Below are 18,372 nucleotides of genomic sequence, written 5' to 3'. Positions count from 1 at the left end.
TGGTTCAAAGCATTTTTATTGTATCTTTAGAAAAACACAAAATTCTGCAACAGTCAAATGTTGCTTTACGTGAACTGCAAAATCAGTCACATGGTACAGTAAAGTGCTTATTTAAAATCAATGTTTGTCTGATGTAATATGTACTTTCCAACATTTTTCCCCATCAATATTTTTGGGCTGGGAGAGGTTAAAAACAAGTATCAACAACACTCAAGAGAAGCCTCAAGGCTTGAGGATATCATAACCACATGGTAGAAAAACAAATCTACATGTTACCTCCCTCAAACGCAACTATTTATAAAAAAAAATATTTAATGTGAATGTAAAAAAAATGCATTGCTGGTGGGCTACATTCAAATTGTGGGGAAGTGGATTATGGCTCTCCAGTTGACTTTATAAAAGGTCTTACAAAAAGCTAAAAAAAACAAATATTTAAAAAGCTAGGCATAGCTTGTATTCATTCTCTCCAAATAAAAAGGCAGTCCAAAACTACTGCATTGGGTAAAAGTAGAAATGATTATGACGAAGGCAACTCATACCTTAATTATATCTAAAGAGTACTTCCCAAGTCTTTGTGCATTTCTGAGAATCCCAACAAAACGTAGAGAAAAACATTAGATACTTTTTTTTAAAAGTAGAAACTGAATTGAATATGTATTTTGAAAACCCTAAAGACCGCCTTACTTAGCTTAATGCTTTTGTTCAGATTCTTGATAGCAAGGTAGTTTCACAAACAAAGAAAACAGCTGCATACACATTCAAGTAAGTCTTACTATAAGACATAAAACCCCCACAAAGATGCATTGGTAGAAGGTTTCTTTAAAAGATTACAATCAGTGTCCTATTATGAGCATAATGGGTCATTCCTCCCCCCCTCCAAGAGTTCCACACTGCGGTGCTGGCAACACATGGACATTCATGAGTTTAGTAGTTTCTTACTCCTTGAGAATGCGTGCTCGTGTCAAAAACCTGTGAGAAACCTCAGATCAAAACACTTGTTTTCATGACTTTTACCCTCTTTGGCAAATGGCTACAGTGTCTTGAGACCATCACCGTAAAATAATTGTTACATTTCAGAAAGAGCCTAACTTGTTTCCAAACAGATAGTTACCAACACTTTCACATACAAAACAGTAAAAGCCTTCACTGGGCATTAATTATTTCGCTCCAGATACAAATAAATGTTCAATAAAAAAAAAATTAAACTACTTTTCCTCATCTCACATCCTCTTGTACATTCAACACTTTAGAAAAAACATCCGGTGTTCCACCTGAACGCCACATGCAGGTCGACATAAAACTAAAATATCAGTGGCACATTTAAACATTGACATGGAGTTAAACATAAATAAAGTAAACTTTTAAAATAACTGATTAATTACAGCTACATAGCATCAGAACACTTTTTCTTCGGAATGCTTTTCCATTTTGTAATAATTTTTTCTCCTCAATAGTCTCCTTCACCATGTTTTATGCAAAGTTATGATGCAGTTTAGAAGCATTCTGAGAGGGTGTGTGTCACATTATAGAGGACAGTATCAGGTTACCCTGTTAACGGAAAAGCCTGATTGGATTTGAAACCTGATCTCGGAACAAATACAATAGCTAAGTCACAGCGGCCAAAATGTGCTTTTCTAACCCTGCTATGCTTGACAGGTTATGACAGCCATGGCATAGAATTACTTCACACTAACCAGCAGTCAAATTACTTAAAATGTATTAGATGTGAACATCTAAATGGTCTAATGACCAGGGTAGCGTCAGGCAAACCCCTTTGAAGTGTCGGCGGCGTATACAACTAAGCTGGATCAAGGAGTTAGCCAGCTAACGTGCCTAAATGTTCAGAAATTACTTTTTTTTTTTTTTAAAGAGAAGCTTGAAATGGAAAGTCTCATTAGCTAGGTTTCCATCCAATTAGCGACAGATTTTCATGTAAATATTCGGAAACTTTGCAGAAAAACAAATACGCGCATTTTCTCCAGAGATGGGTTTCCATCAAGTTGACCTGTTGAGGATAAAATGCTGTACGTGATGACGTAGTGCACATACAAATAACTTTTGCGGTTAAATTCCCATGTACCAAATACAAGTTTCCATCGCATTTGCAATTGATGGTTTTGTCAACAAAATAAAAAATGGTGTTGTATTGCAAATATGCCCACTGGTCTTGGTACATGTGCTCTAGTCAACAGCTTGCAGATACAATGCTGGTAGGATAGCCTACATGAGATTATGGACAAAATAGCAAGATGTGTCAAAAAGCAGCCAAGCACGATCATCATGTTTCCAGAATAAGACCCTCGATATTTATTGGAAAGGAGCAATCAAAATTACTGAATGTGCTTTCGCCACCTTGTGATGTTAATTTATGTCATCTGTAGCCTAATAAACGACATTCTTTGAGTCGTAGTGGGCGGACCACAACATATCGCATGACTCCAAGTTTACTACAATATGTTATATCAATATTTGCGCATAAAAAGGCATTTGCGTCGCCATTTCCTCACATAATAAATTGTACTGACAAATCTCACCTTATCTATCATATTTTGTTTAAACATTTGTTAAAGTTCACTGACAAATTTGCCGTTTCCGTAAGGCCTGCCGTGACATTTATCAGACATGCAATTAAAAGGGGAAAAAAAGAAATTGCATAAAAAGTCTGGATGGAAACATGGTTAGTGACTAATCCAAAAAACATTATGTTTAGCTTTCTTAATGAACAAGAAATCAAGTAATTTCTGGTTTTTAATCCAAGTTAGTGGGCTAATTTATTTATCCTGCCTTGTAGTATACCTATCTGGTATCAAATTAGTTACATGCACCAAGAACTTTGGGTTGGTGCATAAAGCCTCTTGCAGAGGCAGGCGAAACAAATGTAATTCAACCCCTACTGCATCGTAGAAATTCAGGAGGAATGGATGTTGAATGATGCATGGCCAGTGCTAGTTTGGCATGAATTATGCCAATCTATGAAACTGAATTGGTAGACATTGCAGCGTAATAAGGGCTGGTTATAGATACACATTCTCTGGTACTAGAGGCTCAAGTGCACAGACACAAGGTTTTGTACTGTGGGCATAACTTTCTACAGAGGAGGCTTAGTTGAAGAGGAATGTATCCATTAAGATAATGCAAAAGAATCTGAAAGCTTTGAAAGTCCCAGCCAAACAATGGACTACACCAGGACCTAACAGCATCCGCTTCCAGCATTCTGAACTCTACACTGAAACCCTCCACATCATCTTGGCTATTGCATAAGCATGTATGCATCTGCTGATGGGGCATTCATGCATACAGGCAAAGAGAACATTCCAGGTAAACTTAAGTCACAGTTGATCTAGTTATAACGTGAAAGCAGCACAACAGGTAGTCCTTTGGTGTCTGAGCTTGGTTCAAACTTTCTGCCTTAAACGTAACGAAATGAAAACAGAACTTGAAGAGCGCTCCCATCCACCTCCCAGTCCCTAGCAGACCCAGCAGCATGGATGTGCATGTGTATGCATGCCCTGGCTGATGTGCTTTATAAGTGCTGTTGTGGGGCAGAAGGCAGTTAGGAAACAGACAGCAGGCATGGTAGCGGTCTCCTGTTAATGATGGGGACATGCCTGCAGTCAGTGTGGCTGAAGAGCTGCGGTCAGGTAGCGGCCAGGCTGAGCAGTCGTCTAGAGATCTGAGTTGGGGGGGGGCAAAGGTGGTGGTTTAGGCACATGATGATGTGATGACGAGGGGGGTGAGGAGCTGACTGAGCTCGGAGGCAGAGACGGGCCCAGTCTTCAAGAGGCTGCCCCTCTGCCTGCGCTTGGCCAGCTTTGAGTTGGATGGAGGGGAGAGGCGCATGGAGGTGGAGCTGGCTGTGATGACCATGGGAGCCTCGTCAAGCTGCTGCTGCTCCTCCATCACAGCCTGCTCAGCCAATTGCCGGTTCATGGCCACCGCCTTGCCAGCAAAGAACGTCAGGTCCTTGGCACTGTTTCTGATAGGATGAGACCAAATATAGACATTAACAATGCAGAAGGTGGCACTCCATTTTCAATAGTTGTAATTTCCTATAATGAGTTGATCAGGATACACTACACATACCCCATATCCCCCAGGAACTCTGAAAAGATGAACTCACCTTTGATGTAGGATGGATGTTGGCAGAGTGTCAGAGAAGCCCTATAAAAAAAAAATATATATATATATATTTTTTTTAAAGCAGAGGGACCCATTTTGGACAAAAAAAACCCCAGACCCATTCTACCCACTGAAATGTGTGTCAACGAGTGGGAGGGAGAGCGCGTGAGACTTACCCCCTGCACCCAGGGGTGCTGCAGAACCTGGCCAGCACTCAGGCGGTTCTTGGCGTCCCGAACTAGCAGTTTGGAGATCAGGTCTTTGGCACTTGAGGAGATGTGAGCCCAGTCCTTCTCAGGAAACTCATACTTCCCTTCCTGGATACTCTCGAACAACGTGTTCTGGAGAAGAAATAAGCGCTTTCTTTACCGTCACATAGTAAGGAACGTACAGCTTGAATTTTACAATTGTGCGCAAGCCACAGGTGTCCTATAAATGTACACATGCGTCTAGGACTACTATACTCCCTACTAAACAAACAGAATACAGTTTCAGGAGCACACATGATAAATAAAAGGGAGACAAAGCTAGAGCGAGAATCTGGTGCACCCGGAGGTGGTCTTTGCGTCCTTTCTTACCTGGCATGTGTGGCATGGTTCTCCCATATCCCAGCCACAGTCACTGCCGCAGCGGCCCACAAAGGGCGGGTAGCCGCTCAGCAGGATGTAAAGGATGACCCCCAGGCTCCACAGGTCACAGCGCTTGTCATAGTTGGTGGCCTCCTCACTGAAGGCCTCCACCACCTCAGGGGCCATGTACTCTGCTGAGCCACACTGTAGGAAACAGACAGATTGCAGGGTTAGTTAGCTCTGGTCTGGGAACAGTCAACTCCCACCTGAGGCTACTGCTGCAGCTATATAAAACAGCTGAATGTAATATGCGAGTTCAACAGTGAAAAGGAAAAACAAGTCTATGCTGTCCAACGTCCCTGAACAAAACATTTCTGCCTGCTCTATTTAGCTGACGTCTCTGCACAGAAGAATAAGCCTGTATGAGAGTCACATGGTAGACAGCAGCTCTGGGCTAAACTACAGATGGGCTCAAGGGGGGGGGGGATTATCCACACTGATGAATATCTTTAAGTCCCCCTGCTTTCCAAAACATCTCTGCAGAAAATGTAATGAGGCATGAAGAACATTATGTGCAGTGGGCTGGGAGGTGAGGGCAGTGATGAGTGGGCCATGATCTCAGCACTCGGCTCAAAGCCCACGGTGGACCGACTGATCAGGCTACAGGCTCAGCGTGACTGTGGGATGTGAAACTAGGCCAAACACTGAGCTAGGAAAAGAGGATTGTCGGTGGGTCAGTCTAAGAAAGCCTAGCACAGTTGCATAACTCCGTCAAACAAACACCCTATGGTGTTTTAATACTTTGAGCAGGGATGAAGGAATGTGTGGGTTGCTAGTTCAGCAGGACAGGAGAACAAAGTCATTCCTTAGGAGTTGGCTGCCCTCAGTGCCCTGCTCAGATTTAATTAGCTTCTCTTCTGTTTACCTTCAGAGAAACTGAACAACCTCTTGGCAAATAGTACATCTGACTTCCATGTCAAGCAAGCAGTGTGTTAAGAAGCAGTGCGGCTTGGCGGGTCATGTTTCGGAGGATGCATGTCTCGACCTTCACTTCTCCAGAGACTGCTGAAGCGATGAGACAATTGGATATCACAAAACTGCGGTAAAAATTACAATAATCAACAAACATGATGATTCCTCAATCTGTGGAGTTAGATTGACCAGACCATAGAAACTAAACCCAGAGCTCAGGTCAGGAGAAGTATCAAGGACACCCTTTCAACACTCCTGATTGGCTAGCTAGCTTTATCATGAATGGTGCTTTGGTTGAAGGAGACACCAAGATAACCTCTGGTAAACCAAATGTTCATAAAACCCAAACAACTTGAGCCTGCTGCAACACCATGGCTCTGAACAGCTGTTTTTGTGTGGGGGGGGGGGTGTTTAAAGCTGACACAGGGGTGTACGTTTACTTCAAAATCACATTCCTCTAGCCGAGGAGAGGCTGGAGTGGTCTGTTTGCACACAGCTAGCCTCTATTGTGAGCCCTGGTCCAGCTGTCACCCCAGCTCTGTCCCACTGCACTTTATGGAATGTAAATTCACAGTGCAGGACTCAGCAGACAAAGCCTAGTCTGTTGGCCAGCAAGCCCCAACCCCTGCACAGCTGGTTGCCTTCCTTAACACTCCCAGATTCAGGTCAAATCCAACCCTCATGGAAAAACCACCACACTGCCAGCTAAAACACAACAGCATCATGGAAAAAAATATATTTCTGTCCACCAAGGTGCTTTAGAGGAGTAATGGGATTATGATCATCAAGAGTACTCATGTTTCAGAGCTCCCTTCAAAAACATGGCTAAGCCCAGCAGTCAGAGATAGGCTGGCTAGACTATGACTGCTCAAGGCACTGATAAGGGTGTGGGGCAGCTAAAGGGGGTAAAATGAGAGCTCAGCTCAACTGATACCTGTACAGCTGCAGGTTTCTAGAGTTGCTAAACATAACCATGCTGGTGCAATACTGCTGAAGACTTGCATCAGTCTCAAACCATCCTGCTGTGACACAGATAGTGGTTAATCAGCTGACGTCTGTAGATTTGTTGGTGAACTCAACCTGGGGCTTTCCTAACCATGTGACCAGTCAGCCCATACAGTCATGTGACAACACAGCAGTTGTTTGAGGACTGCTTACAGAAAGAGGAGTTGGTCTTTCATCAGCACCTCAGCTGCACCAGAGTCCCTGACAAACCTATGACAACTTCTGTGAATTCCCCTTAAGGTGCAGCACAGGCCTGTGTGTGTGTGTGTGTGTGTTGTTCATACTGCTACACAGCCCCATGCCAATCTGTTTTCACCACTAAGTTCTCAGGAAACCACGAACATGATTCTCAGAAAAGAGACCAGCTCTTCCCTAAAATTCACCCCCCTTGCCACCTGAAGTCTTTCAACCTCTACAAGTACAGTAAACAAATTGTCTTAGTGTGCCTTTTATCAAATTAAATTTACTCAAGCACATGAAAAATATGTAAGTATTATGAAACTAATATATATATGAGAATAACATGGCCTAAGTGCAGACATGCGGGGGGGGGGTGAGGAAGAGAAATGAAAATCAGATAACATTGCCCCTGCGATGAGGCGAAAGAAAAACAAGGGCGAGCGTATGAGCAGCTCTGGGCACACACACACACCACGTCACTCCCCCCCCCCCACTCCCCCTGGCTCAGCCAATCAAAGCACAGTTGCTAGGTACAAGGGCAAGACTCAATTTCTATAGCTTCAGACATGGGGCTTTTGTTTCATGAACACAAAGAGAAATGCAGGCTTGCACAAATGTGGTGAGAGAAAGTGGGTGGCAATTACAGTGAGAAGAGACCGGAGGGTGGGTAGCAATGTTATTTCTGTTTCTGCATGTTACAGCTCAAGTGATACCAGAGAAATGCAGCAGAGGCTCAGTGAAGGGAGACATTGTTTTGTTCCAATTACCGTTCCAAGGAAAATAAGGTTCTCATTCAGCCACTTCCACATACCATAGTTTAGCCTCGCTGTCTGTGCAATCTGTTCCCTGTAGCCTTAATCCTACAAGGATATTACATCTAGTTCTTTCCACAGGAATGACAAAATACCTTAATTTAAAAAAGGCTGACCCGACCCAGGGCAATCTCTTAGATAAAGACCAGGCGCTTGTTGAAACCAGAGGTGGATGCAGGCAAGGTGAGGGAGAGAGCAGAGACCCAACATCATAGAGGGGGAGACCACTCAGCACTCACGCCACCTAGTCGGTCTCCAACATTGGCCAAATGTGCGAGTGTGACCCACCCCATCACACCACAGACTAAACCCATGAGACCCCTGGCCCCACAACTATTCTACCAAGGGGCCAGGGCAGAGCTGGCCCACCAACAGGCTGCTAAAGCTAGGTCAGGTTCCAATGCAAAATCCACCACCCCCTACATTTCTCCTCTTGCTAGCCTGGACAGGCTAACACCCATATCCCTTCCTCTGACAGCTATGGGAAAAGGGGCAAATAATGAGATGGGTTCCCTTTACATTTTAATCATTCCAATAACTGCCATTCCGGGTTCAAAATAGTTATTTTGACAAAACGTGGGGTTAAACCATCATAACCCCATGTGCCTCACCATTTCCACTGATAAGTAGAAGGATGTGGACATTAGACTTCTGGGAATTCGAATGGAGCAATCCAGATATCCAAGCCTAGGAGCTGCCAGATAGGAGAGCGCACCGGGGGGGGGTTGGGTTGGTACACACACACTGCCTGAGAGTCAAATCCCCAGGTGACACCACTGGGGAGCGGCATCATAAAAACACCCTGCATATTATCTACCTGCCTCAGGGAAACTGCCAGCGGCAGAGCATGTGACCGACTAACCTCACCGGGGCTTTGTGCCACGTCCTATAAATCACACCTGCCTTTTAGGGACGCGCACCGGTCCCTGATTCAAATGTTTCAGATAAGACTGCATCAGTCCGCAAACCCCAAACCGATCCAAATGTAACATGCACCAGTCAGAAAACAAAATAGATTCAATCGCTACAAATTGCTAATTCATTCCAATTACCTTTTTCTACCTTCTGAAAATACCTCATATTTAGTGACAACTGACACATCCTCTCCTTCAGTGTGGAACTAAGCATGTAACTGTGATGACAGTCACTGAGCTACAAGTCACTTTTCATGCCAAACAACCATAGGGAATATCAATAATCTAGTCACAGTGCCCAGCTTTGCACGCTGACCACTGGGAGTCAGGTGCCGGAGACAACTACCAGAGACCACTCATCTGGCTATACCTGCTGAAGGGGGCTTACAATAGAGTGTTCAGGTTCCCCCCATCAGCAATAGTTTTGCTTTAAGCAATCAGTGTAAATGGTCATTTCTCGATATGAAATTATCACATTTTCATTGTATAACAAGGAATCACTTTTGCGAGGTGCACTGCATGGCCAAAGCTGGCGGAGAAAGGAAGCACGACAAACTTTGAACCAGTCAATTTTGAGATGGGGTGAAATCTAATGTTGTGCTATACACTACCGTTCAAAAGTTTGGGGTCACTTAGAAATGTCCTTGTTTTCCATGAAAACATACACAAAATGAAGATGACATGGTTATAAATAATGATTTAATTTAAATAATATTTGTCCTTCAAACTTGGCTTTTGTCAAAGTATCCTCCATTTGCAGCAGTTACAGCCTTGCAGACCTTTGGCATTCTAGTGTCAATTTGTTGAGGTAATCTGAAGAGATTTCACCCCATGCTTCCTGAAGCACCTCCCACAAGTTGGATTGGCTTGATGGGCACTTCTTACATACCATTCGGTCAAGCTGCTCCCACAACAGCTCAATAGGGTTGAGACCCGGTGACTGTGCCACTCCATTATAGACAGAATACCAGCTGACTCCTTCTTCCCTAAATAGTTCTTGCATAAGGGCGGCAGGGTAGCCTAGTGGTTAGAGCGTTGGGCTAGTAACCCGAAAGGTTGCAAGTTCGAATCCCTAAGCTGTCGTTCTGCCCCTGAACAAGGCAGTTAACCCACTGTTCCTAGGCCGTCATTGAAAATAAGAATTTGTTCTAAACTGACTTGCCTTGTTAAATAAAGGTAAAATAAAAATTGTTTGGAGCTGTGCTTTGGGTCATAAGAGGAAATTGGCTCCAATTAAGTGCCGTCCACAGGGTATGGCATGGCATTGCAAAATGGAGTGAGACCTTCAAGATCCCTTTTACACTGTACAAATCTCCCACTTTACCACCAAAGCACCCCCAGACCATTACATTGCCTCCGCCATGCTTGACAGATGGCGTCAAGCACTCCTCCAGCCTATTTTCATTTTTTCTACATCTCACGAATGTTCTTCTTTTGTAATCCGACCACCTCAAACTTAGATTTGTCTGTCCATAACACTTTTTTCAATTTTCCTTTGTCCAGTGTGTTCTTTTGCCCATCTTAATCTTTTATTTTTTTTGGGGCCAGTCTGAGATATGGCTTTTTCTTTGCAACTCTGCCTAGAAGGCCAGCATCCCAAAGTCGCCTCTTCACTGTTGACGTTGAGACTGGTGTTTTGTAGGTACCATTTAATGAAGCTGCCAGTTGAGGACTTGTACGGCATCTGTTTCTCAAACTAGACACTAATGTACTTGTCCTCTTGCTCAGTTGTGCACTGGGCCTCCTTACTCTTCTCCCTATTCTGGTTAGAGCCAGTTTGCGCTGTTCTGTGAAGGGAGTAGTACACAGCGTTGTACTAGATCTTCAGTTTCTTAGCAATTTCTCACATGGAAAAGCCTTCATTTCTCAGAACAAGAATAGACTGACGAGTGTCAGAAGAAAGGTCTTTGTTTCTGGCCATTTTGAGCCTGTAATCAAACCCACAAATGCTGATTCTCCAGATACTCAAAGTCTAAAGCAGGCCAGTTTATTTCTTTAAAAACAGGACAACAGTTTTCAGCTGTGCTAACATAATTGCAAAAGGGTTTTCTAATGATCAATTAGCCTTTTAAAATTATAAACTCGGATTAGCTAACAACGTGCCATTGGAACACAGGAGTGATGGTTGCTGATAATGGGCCTCTGTACGCCCATGTAGATATTCCATTCCATTTTTTTTTTTTTTTTTTTTTTAAGTCTGCCGTTTCCAGCTACAATAGTCATTTACAACATTAACAATGTCTACACTGCATTTCTGATCTATTTTAAATAGACAAATTTTGCTTTTCTTTCAAAAACAAGGACATACCTAATAGACCCCAAACCTTTGAATGGTAGTGTATGTTCATTGGCTATGTCATAGCTAAATTTGTAAATATCGATACATTACTAGCTCAAACACTTAATCTGCAAAAATGACAAGTTAGAGAGTGATTGTAATTTCAGAACCAAAGTGGGGGGGGGGGCATAGGCTAAATTGCGACCCCCCCCGCAATTTCATAGTGATAGTGTGGTGGTAGATGCCTAGTCTCCCTTATGTCTCAGATGCCTTCAGCATATACACCATAGATATACATAATTTACACCCACACAAGTCAGCACAGACAGATCCAGCTCATGAGCTCCATCAACAGCAGAATTTAGCACAGAAAATGAATATGTTTATGCAACAAATGTCAGTAAATCACATCCATTCGTTCTCTAGTCAAACCAAAATGCACCGAATCGTTTCAAACTAAAATGTACCGTTTTGGAGCCCATGTATTTAGATACGTATCGAATCGTCTTGAAAGGGAACGATGCAGATCCCTACTGCCTTCCATAGAATTTCTGTTTCCCTCCCATACTATTTATACATGCAGTCAAAATGAATCAAGGTGAACTGGACTGGCACAACAGTGTAGTAGACTGACTGACCGGAGTGAGGAGCTCTGGGGTGGAGATGGGTGAGCTGTCGCTGTTCAGTTTGATCCCACTGCCCAGGTCAAAGTCACAGATCTTCACAGGAGAGATCTACAGAGGAAGGCACGTTTTAGATGTTACAAAATCATCCTTTCTTCTGATGCCGCTCAAGAGATTAGTGACCAAAGTTCAGGGTGTTGGTTGTTGTTTATGCCTTTCATTGGGTATGATAGCACTTTAGGAAGGTGACTTACTGGCAATTATACTTAACTTCAGATTAGCGTGCCCTTGTGTCAGTGACTAAAGATATCAGACACCCAGCAATGGAAATGTACCTTGTCCACGTGCTCACACAAGATGTTTTCCGGCTTCAGATCTCTATGTGCCATTCCTTTAAAAAGGAAAAAAATAAAATTAAAATAAAAAGTGGTGTCATTCTGAGGTATGGTGAATTAAACAGTACGGGTGGGTTGTATTTTGGCATGTGTCAAATGACCAGCATGGGCCACTGCTAGGAATCACAGGGGCCCTATGGCTGACCTTTGACCCAACAGCCCAGGTGTGGAACAGACACACGAGACCTTAAGCCCATTTATTATACCCAGGAGTACAGTGGGCCGAGCCTTACAACCATCTGCTGAAACCAGATCAGATAGTTGCAGTGCAAAGCCCTCGTGAGACACGCCAGCCCATCTCCAGGCCCTTCCCAGTACCAATGTGAAACCCAATCCTCCCCCTTGGCCTGGCAGGCAAGCCCTGGGCTGTAGCTCGACCCTGCTGGAGGACGCTTACCTTTGTTATGCAGGAAGTCCAGAGCGCTGGCGATGTCCTGCACCACAACGCAGGCTTCCTGCTCGCTAAAGTGTTGTCTCCTGTGGATGTGAGCCAGGACCGAACCTGTGGGTCAACAAGACTTACTACTCTGCTCCCTTACATTGTCTTGTTTAAAAAGTGTCTGTATTAAGCTACACCGACCAATTCAATGAGACGCATGCAAGAGGAAATGGTGCATTTTACTATAGCATTACATTAGCCCCTGAGACTGGTGGTGAGTGTTCAGAGCATTTATGCCTGGTTAGAAGCACTCACCTCCTCTTAGCATTTCAAACACCAAGTAAAACTTGTCTTCCTCCTCGAAGAACTCCACCAGCTCCAGGATGTTTCTGCAGTGAAGGAAACAGGACACAGTCATTATGTGGTCACACAATTATAACCATTACTAAAAAAAATATATCAGTCTGGAAATATTTGTATTTAATAGCTGGAAATACTTGACGCAGAGCATTACTCATTTAGTGCCAAGAGCATTTTGTGAAGTAAGGTACACTGCTTTCTACAACAACAAAAGTGTCAGAAGTCAGCCATGTGGTTGACATTTAGGCAGTAATCTTACCTGTGACCCTGGCACTGGTACAGCATCTCCACCTCCCTGAAGACGCGACTGCGGCTGTGACCAGGTCTCTTCTCAATGATCTGGAGTGGAGGAGTCTGGGTTAGGGGAATAGGCTTCCAACCACCATGTATGCATCATACTGTGCCCTTAGCCCCACTTCCCCCTCACCACTTTAGGCACAGCTAGGACGAAGGGTTAACCTAATTCTGAGGTTGCCTAGTGCCTACCCACCCAGACAGCCAATAGATTAAGAATCACAGCACCACACCTCTAAACATAGTACAAGTGTGTAACCTATATTGCAAAAAGGGGCAAAGGGTTCATCCCATCCATCACAGGCAGCCAGTTCCCAGTTGCATCAACAGAGTGGAGACTAAATTTAGCTGTAGTACCGTTGTAGGCTGCTGCCTGGCAGTCCAGCTTGTTGCAAAGCCAAAAGAGACTGCTGACACTAAAAGCAAATGCCTAAATTTTCCAGCTGCCCCCTCTTATTGTCTGAGGGTGTACGTGACGCTCTTCCTGCTAGCTGGATTAGAGCTGCCATTGAAACGCACCGGGCCAGAGCACAATGTTTCTAGGATTAGAGGCCTGTGTTGACCAAAGCTTTCTCCTGAACACAACTTCCAATGAGTAGCCTCCAAGTAGCAGACACTAGTATTAATTAACTGACAATGGGAGAATTGATAGATGGCTAAATGAATAGCCAACGCATGGGGTGAGCCTCTTTTATCCCTATAGAGGGCTGTGGGGGTTTTACTGTCAGAGATTCACCCAGCAGGGGCTATACATCCCTGCAGCCTGGCCTCATTGAGTCATACTGCAGCTCTGTAAATAAACCCAGACATGTGAATTCCCAGGCAGCCCAGGAGCACTCAGTATGCTGTGCCCCAGGATGGAGCTAGCCAGGCAGGAAAGAAGGCAAGCAGATAGGAGGCCGGCCCCTTCAGTTTGTTTTCCTGCAGCTCTAGCTTTCGTTCTAGTGTTGCAACACTAGAACGTCCAGACGTCGGGAGGGGGAGGGGTAGTTGATGAGGACATCTGGTGTGGGCAGTCAGACCCCTCCAAGCCTCAACTGACCTTCAGACACTGGTTCTCCCACACCCCACCCCCTAGAACCTCCCCATAGGACCCCTCTTAAGTTAACAACTATTACTAGAAAGATCTGAGGGGAACAAATATCATTAATATACTGGATGCAAAAGTAATGTTTGTCTTACAGCATCCCAAGAATCCATACAAAATGTGGAACAAACTAAATCTTACAACACTTCTGCAAAAATGAAAAACATACCAAATTGAATTTCACAACATTTACCTCAAGGCAAAAGGAGGGAGAATGAGTCACAGGAATCTAACAACTGTTTTTCAAACCACACCCCATTTTGTAAGGGGGGGCCAGTGGTGCTAGATGAACAAAAAAAATGTGATAGATGAACAAAAAAAATATAAATAAAGTGAACACGCCAGGTCAAAATCCTTACCCGGGTTTATGCGGGAAATGGCCCCCGACAGAGAGGGCTGCCTCGCTTCTAGTCCTACAAGCATTTCGTTACACCCACAATAACATCTGCTAAACACGTGTATGTAAACAAAAAAATGGTTTTATGTTTTGGCACTGCTGCCAGCACACACACCTCCCACCACTAAGAGCCTGGCTGACGAATGAGAGCAAAGAGAGGGGGTGGAAGTAGCCTTTGGCTGGCTCTTATTGGATGGCGGAGCCAGAAAAACACAGTAAGGGGGAGTTTCTGTGATAGCAGTAGCTAGGTACCCAGTGCCCATTAAAACTACAGCAGCAGCAAAACACTGACAGAGCCTCAGACATCTGTTAAACAGAACAAAAATGATAAAGTCTGTCTTGAAATGTCCAAAACAAGGTTACAAGAGTACAGTCCACAAATGTAGATGCCAGAGAAGACTGGGTAAAGAGGGGCAGCAGGTAGCCTAGTAGTGAGTGTTGGGCCTGTAAGTTAAAGGTTGCTAGATCAAATCCCCAAGCTGACAAGATAAAAATCTGTTGTTCTGCCCCTGAACAAGGCAGTTAACCCACGGTTCCTAGGCCGTCATTGTAAATAAGAATCTGTTCTTCACTCACTTGCCTAGTTAAATAAAGTTAAATAAAAGGAGCAATGCCTTCCTGTGCACAATTCACAGCCCGTGGCTAATGATCAATGTACCATTCCTATATTGAGCGCAAGCCAAGACCCAAACAGCAAAGTAGTGAGACGATAGCAGTCACAGGCCCATGTCAGGAGTGACGCACACTTCAGACACTACCCTCTGAAGTTGGCAATATCCTGGGAAAGCCTTCAATAACCTTTCCTATAAAAATGGGCACATTCCCAAATTCTATACAAACCACTCATTACAATAACAGTCAGGCACTCAATGATATTGGGGTTTCTTTTCAAAGAACTTGTGCAGCATGAGAAACATCTTACCTTCACAGCATATTCTTTATTGGTAATGAGGTTGATGCAGGTCTGCACTCTTGCATATGCCCCCTCTCCAAGAACCTCTGCCTGCAGCCTGTAGACATCTAGTAGGACACATTAACAAAACATTAAAACTGTAAAAAAATTGCTTTATTTTGTACTATAAACTACAGAATCTGTCCTTTACATGACATAAGAAAATTACTCACCTTCAAATCGGCCAGAGAAGCTGTCAGTTGCCCTGCAACGCTTTTTCTTCTTATTTCTCTTCTTGGCATCAGGGATGTCAATAGGTTGGCTGGAGGGAATATCTACAAAATCACAAAAATATGTAAGAATAATATAGAATTACAGCATGCTACTTAACATAGGAAATGGTACTACAGAGTTTGTGTCTCCCAGGATGCCGTTCTTGACCTATTGGAGTAAGATGAGAACTTCAGAGTTATGGGTTCAGTACAACAAAGGAATGCACTTACCATGTCTATTCGACGACTCAAAATTGAAGTCGGAATCAAGGAGGGATCCATTTTCTGTGAATTCATCAGTCTCAAAGGGATTTTGGCCCTAGATGAGCAGAACAAACCAGTGAATTGAAACTAAAAGTTAGGCCTTGCTCAAAATAACCCACACAATTTATGGTAAAATTAGCAACCTATTTGCTACAGTGGCCATGGTCTCATCCATCACAATATTGAATCAAGCTTCAAGAATTTCACAGCTGATACTGTATCCAGTGTACAATTCTGTGCACTGCCCACTTGTACCCAGGCTTCATATATACAATAACATCTGAACCAATCTGTGCTGTTATGCCATTTAAAAACATTGTCCAAGTAGGCCAGCTTAACAGTCTCCCTCTAACTCAATTAGTCATTATCCATATCTGCATGTGTGCACTATAAACATTGGTAGCAAGGACACACGTTTGTCACCCAGTGTGAAGACATGTAGTTAAATATAGCAAGATGGAGTCTGGTCTCACTTTTCCCATCTTGTAACCAATGCAATCTAATAGAAAACACTCATTCACCTTGAAAGAGTTATGGAATCCAGTGACTTCGCTGATCATATTTTGCACCATTCTGTTTTGATGAGGGACTGATGGCGACTGCAGCGTTTATGTGGTATCAAATTACACTCTCCCAAAACAAAATGTTTCTTTTAGAGAGAATGCAGCAAATTATCGCTGGGCTGTCTGGTCAAGATGATGCTGTGCTTTCAACCAGACGGGAGCACTGTGGTAAAAAAATATATATATATATATATAAACATTACACAACAATCGGGAATATTTTACAACAATAGCCTAGTTAGGCCTATCAAGCTAGACATGGGGTGAAACATGGGAAAAAATATTTCGTTACGTTAACGAGTAGCTGTAATATTACATAAAAAAAAAATAGTACACCCAATTTAAATAACACAGCTAGACCCGTTGTCTGTTGTCAAAACACGTTTACTGAACCCACGCTGCGCTAGTAGAAGCAAACACTGTCCGTGACTAGCTAGCTAGTTAGTTAATCAATCGCATCAATATCCTGAAATGAATTAACAACGGAGTCAAACGACTAAACAAGCTAAGCGTGAAGAAATATGTAAATGGTATTTTAAATCAATGAATCGATTTGGCTAGCCAAATAGCTAGTTAACTGTTAGTTACTTATGCTGACGCGCTGTCAACCATCGACAAAGCATTACTTTCGATATAACTCCGAGTAGAAAGGACGTCAAACCAAAGTAACTATCGACAAACTACTTTTAATTTACCCCGTTTTCGTTTTTCACAGCTCCAGTGTTAAAGCCGTTATTTGACCCACTGCTTTCATCAACGCTGCAGAGATGGTCGAGGGGAAGCCAGATCGTGAGTGTGTGGAAGATGGAACGAAATGCATCCCGACAAGGCTTTTTAATCTCACGACTGTTTCCGCCCACTTCTCGGTTCATCCAGCCCCTTCGGTTACTCGCACCCTAAACACAACAACAGTCCGTTGGTTCATCACATGGGCTGGGATTAGGAATTACGTGTGTTGTCGTTGAGTGGCGCAGCGGTAGAAGACACTGCATCTCAGTGCAATAGGCGTAACGACAGGCCGTGGTTCGAATCCAGGCCGTGATTGGGAGTCCCATAGATTTGTCTCGTTAAATAAAACATATTTCTGATTCCATTTCAGCCAATAGCATCTTTCCTTACACCTTCTCATGAATTAGGTAGGTGTGCAAGCAGACACAGCCTTTCACCACATTGTGGAGATTCTGCCTCGTTGTTTTCTTCTATAAAGCATTTTCAGTGTGCTAGGTTTTAGGAGAGGGGACAAAAATGGAACTGGGTGAGAGTGGATTGCTTTGTTCCCCCTGAGTTCCAGTGAAGAGGCATGCTGGAATGAAGAGGATGTAGACTAGTGTGTGTTTAGGACACAAACAATGATCATGTTTATTCAGGTGTAGGCCTATCGTGTTCTGTCAGACATGGCAAGAGACGCATTTCAGCAATAGCATAAGGCTAAGTATTTTTCACAATCGATTCTGAATAAAAAGTGCCAGCCAGACAGTTATCCTACTCAGGGAATTCTGTTTCTGTGTCCTTACCGAGTGTAACAAAGTTCATCTTACACTGACTGGACTTCTACGGATAATAGCCTATGCATTTCACTAATCCGTATTACTTAGGCAGGCTGGCAATGACAAATTGCAATAGGGATACACGACATAGACTGACCAGGTGAATCCAGGTGAAAGTGATGATCTGTTTTTGATGTCACTTGTTAAATATACTTCAATCAGTGCAGAAAGGGGAGGAGACACTTTAAAGATGGAATTTTAAGCCTTGAGACAATTGAGACATGGATTGTGTATGTGTTGAATGGGCAAGACAAAAGATTTATGTGCCTTTGAACGGGGTGTGGTAGTAGGTGTCAGGCGCACCGGTTTGTGTCAAGAACTGAAACAGCGCTGGTTTTTCACACTCACAGTTTCCCGTGTGTATCAAGAATGGTAAGGTGCAACTCAGTATTAGGAAGGTGCTCCTAATGTTTGGTATACTCAGTTTATGTGAATGCACACACACACACA

General features: G+C 43.5%; 1 protein-coding gene across 1 annotated transcript; it reads right to left on the bottom strand.

The window, feature by feature from the left end:
• On the bottom strand, nucleotides 1–17,231 carry LOC106613848 (MAP kinase-interacting serine/threonine-protein kinase 2). The gene is made up of 14 exons (XM_014216520.2): nucleotides 17,071–17,231; nucleotides 16,334–16,538; nucleotides 15,780–15,867; nucleotides 15,510–15,611; nucleotides 15,307–15,404; nucleotides 12,866–12,945; nucleotides 12,562–12,635; nucleotides 12,265–12,369; nucleotides 11,808–11,863; nucleotides 11,488–11,583; nucleotides 4,698–4,892; nucleotides 4,296–4,460; nucleotides 4,121–4,161; nucleotides 1–3,976 (listed from the first exon to the last, which is right to left on the bottom strand). Exons 2-14 carry the CDS (start codon nucleotides 16,382–16,384, stop codon nucleotides 3,703–3,705), a joined length of 1,425 nt encoding a protein of 474 aa, XP_014071995.2. The 5' UTR covers nucleotides 16,385–16,538; nucleotides 17,071–17,231; the 3' UTR covers nucleotides 1–3,702.
• Between the last annotated feature and the right edge of the window lie 1,141 nt (nucleotides 17,232–18,372).

This window comes from Salmo salar, chromosome ssa10, assembly GCF_905237065.1.
Source record: "Salmo salar chromosome ssa10, Ssal_v3.1, whole genome shotgun sequence".
Classification (NCBI taxonomy): Eukaryota; Metazoa; Chordata; class Actinopteri; order Salmoniformes; family Salmonidae; genus Salmo; species Salmo salar.
This window is presented reverse-complemented; position numbering and strand designations above follow the sequence as displayed.

Excerpts from the sequence above, each read along its gene's own strand:
- LOC106613848 (XM_014216520.2), bottom strand. The coding sequence starts at position 16,384 with ATGGTGCAAAATATGATCAGCGAAGTCACTGGATTCCATAACTCTTTC. Across the intron at positions 11,584-11,807 it reads TGTGTGAGCACGTGGACAAG|ATCTCTCCTGTGAAGATCTG; the intron begins GTACATTTCCAT and ends CTTCCTCTGTAG. Across the intron at positions 3,977-4,120 it reads ACATCCATCCTACATCAAAG|AAACAGTGCCAAGGACCTGA; the intron begins GTGAGTTCATCT and ends TCATCCTATCAG.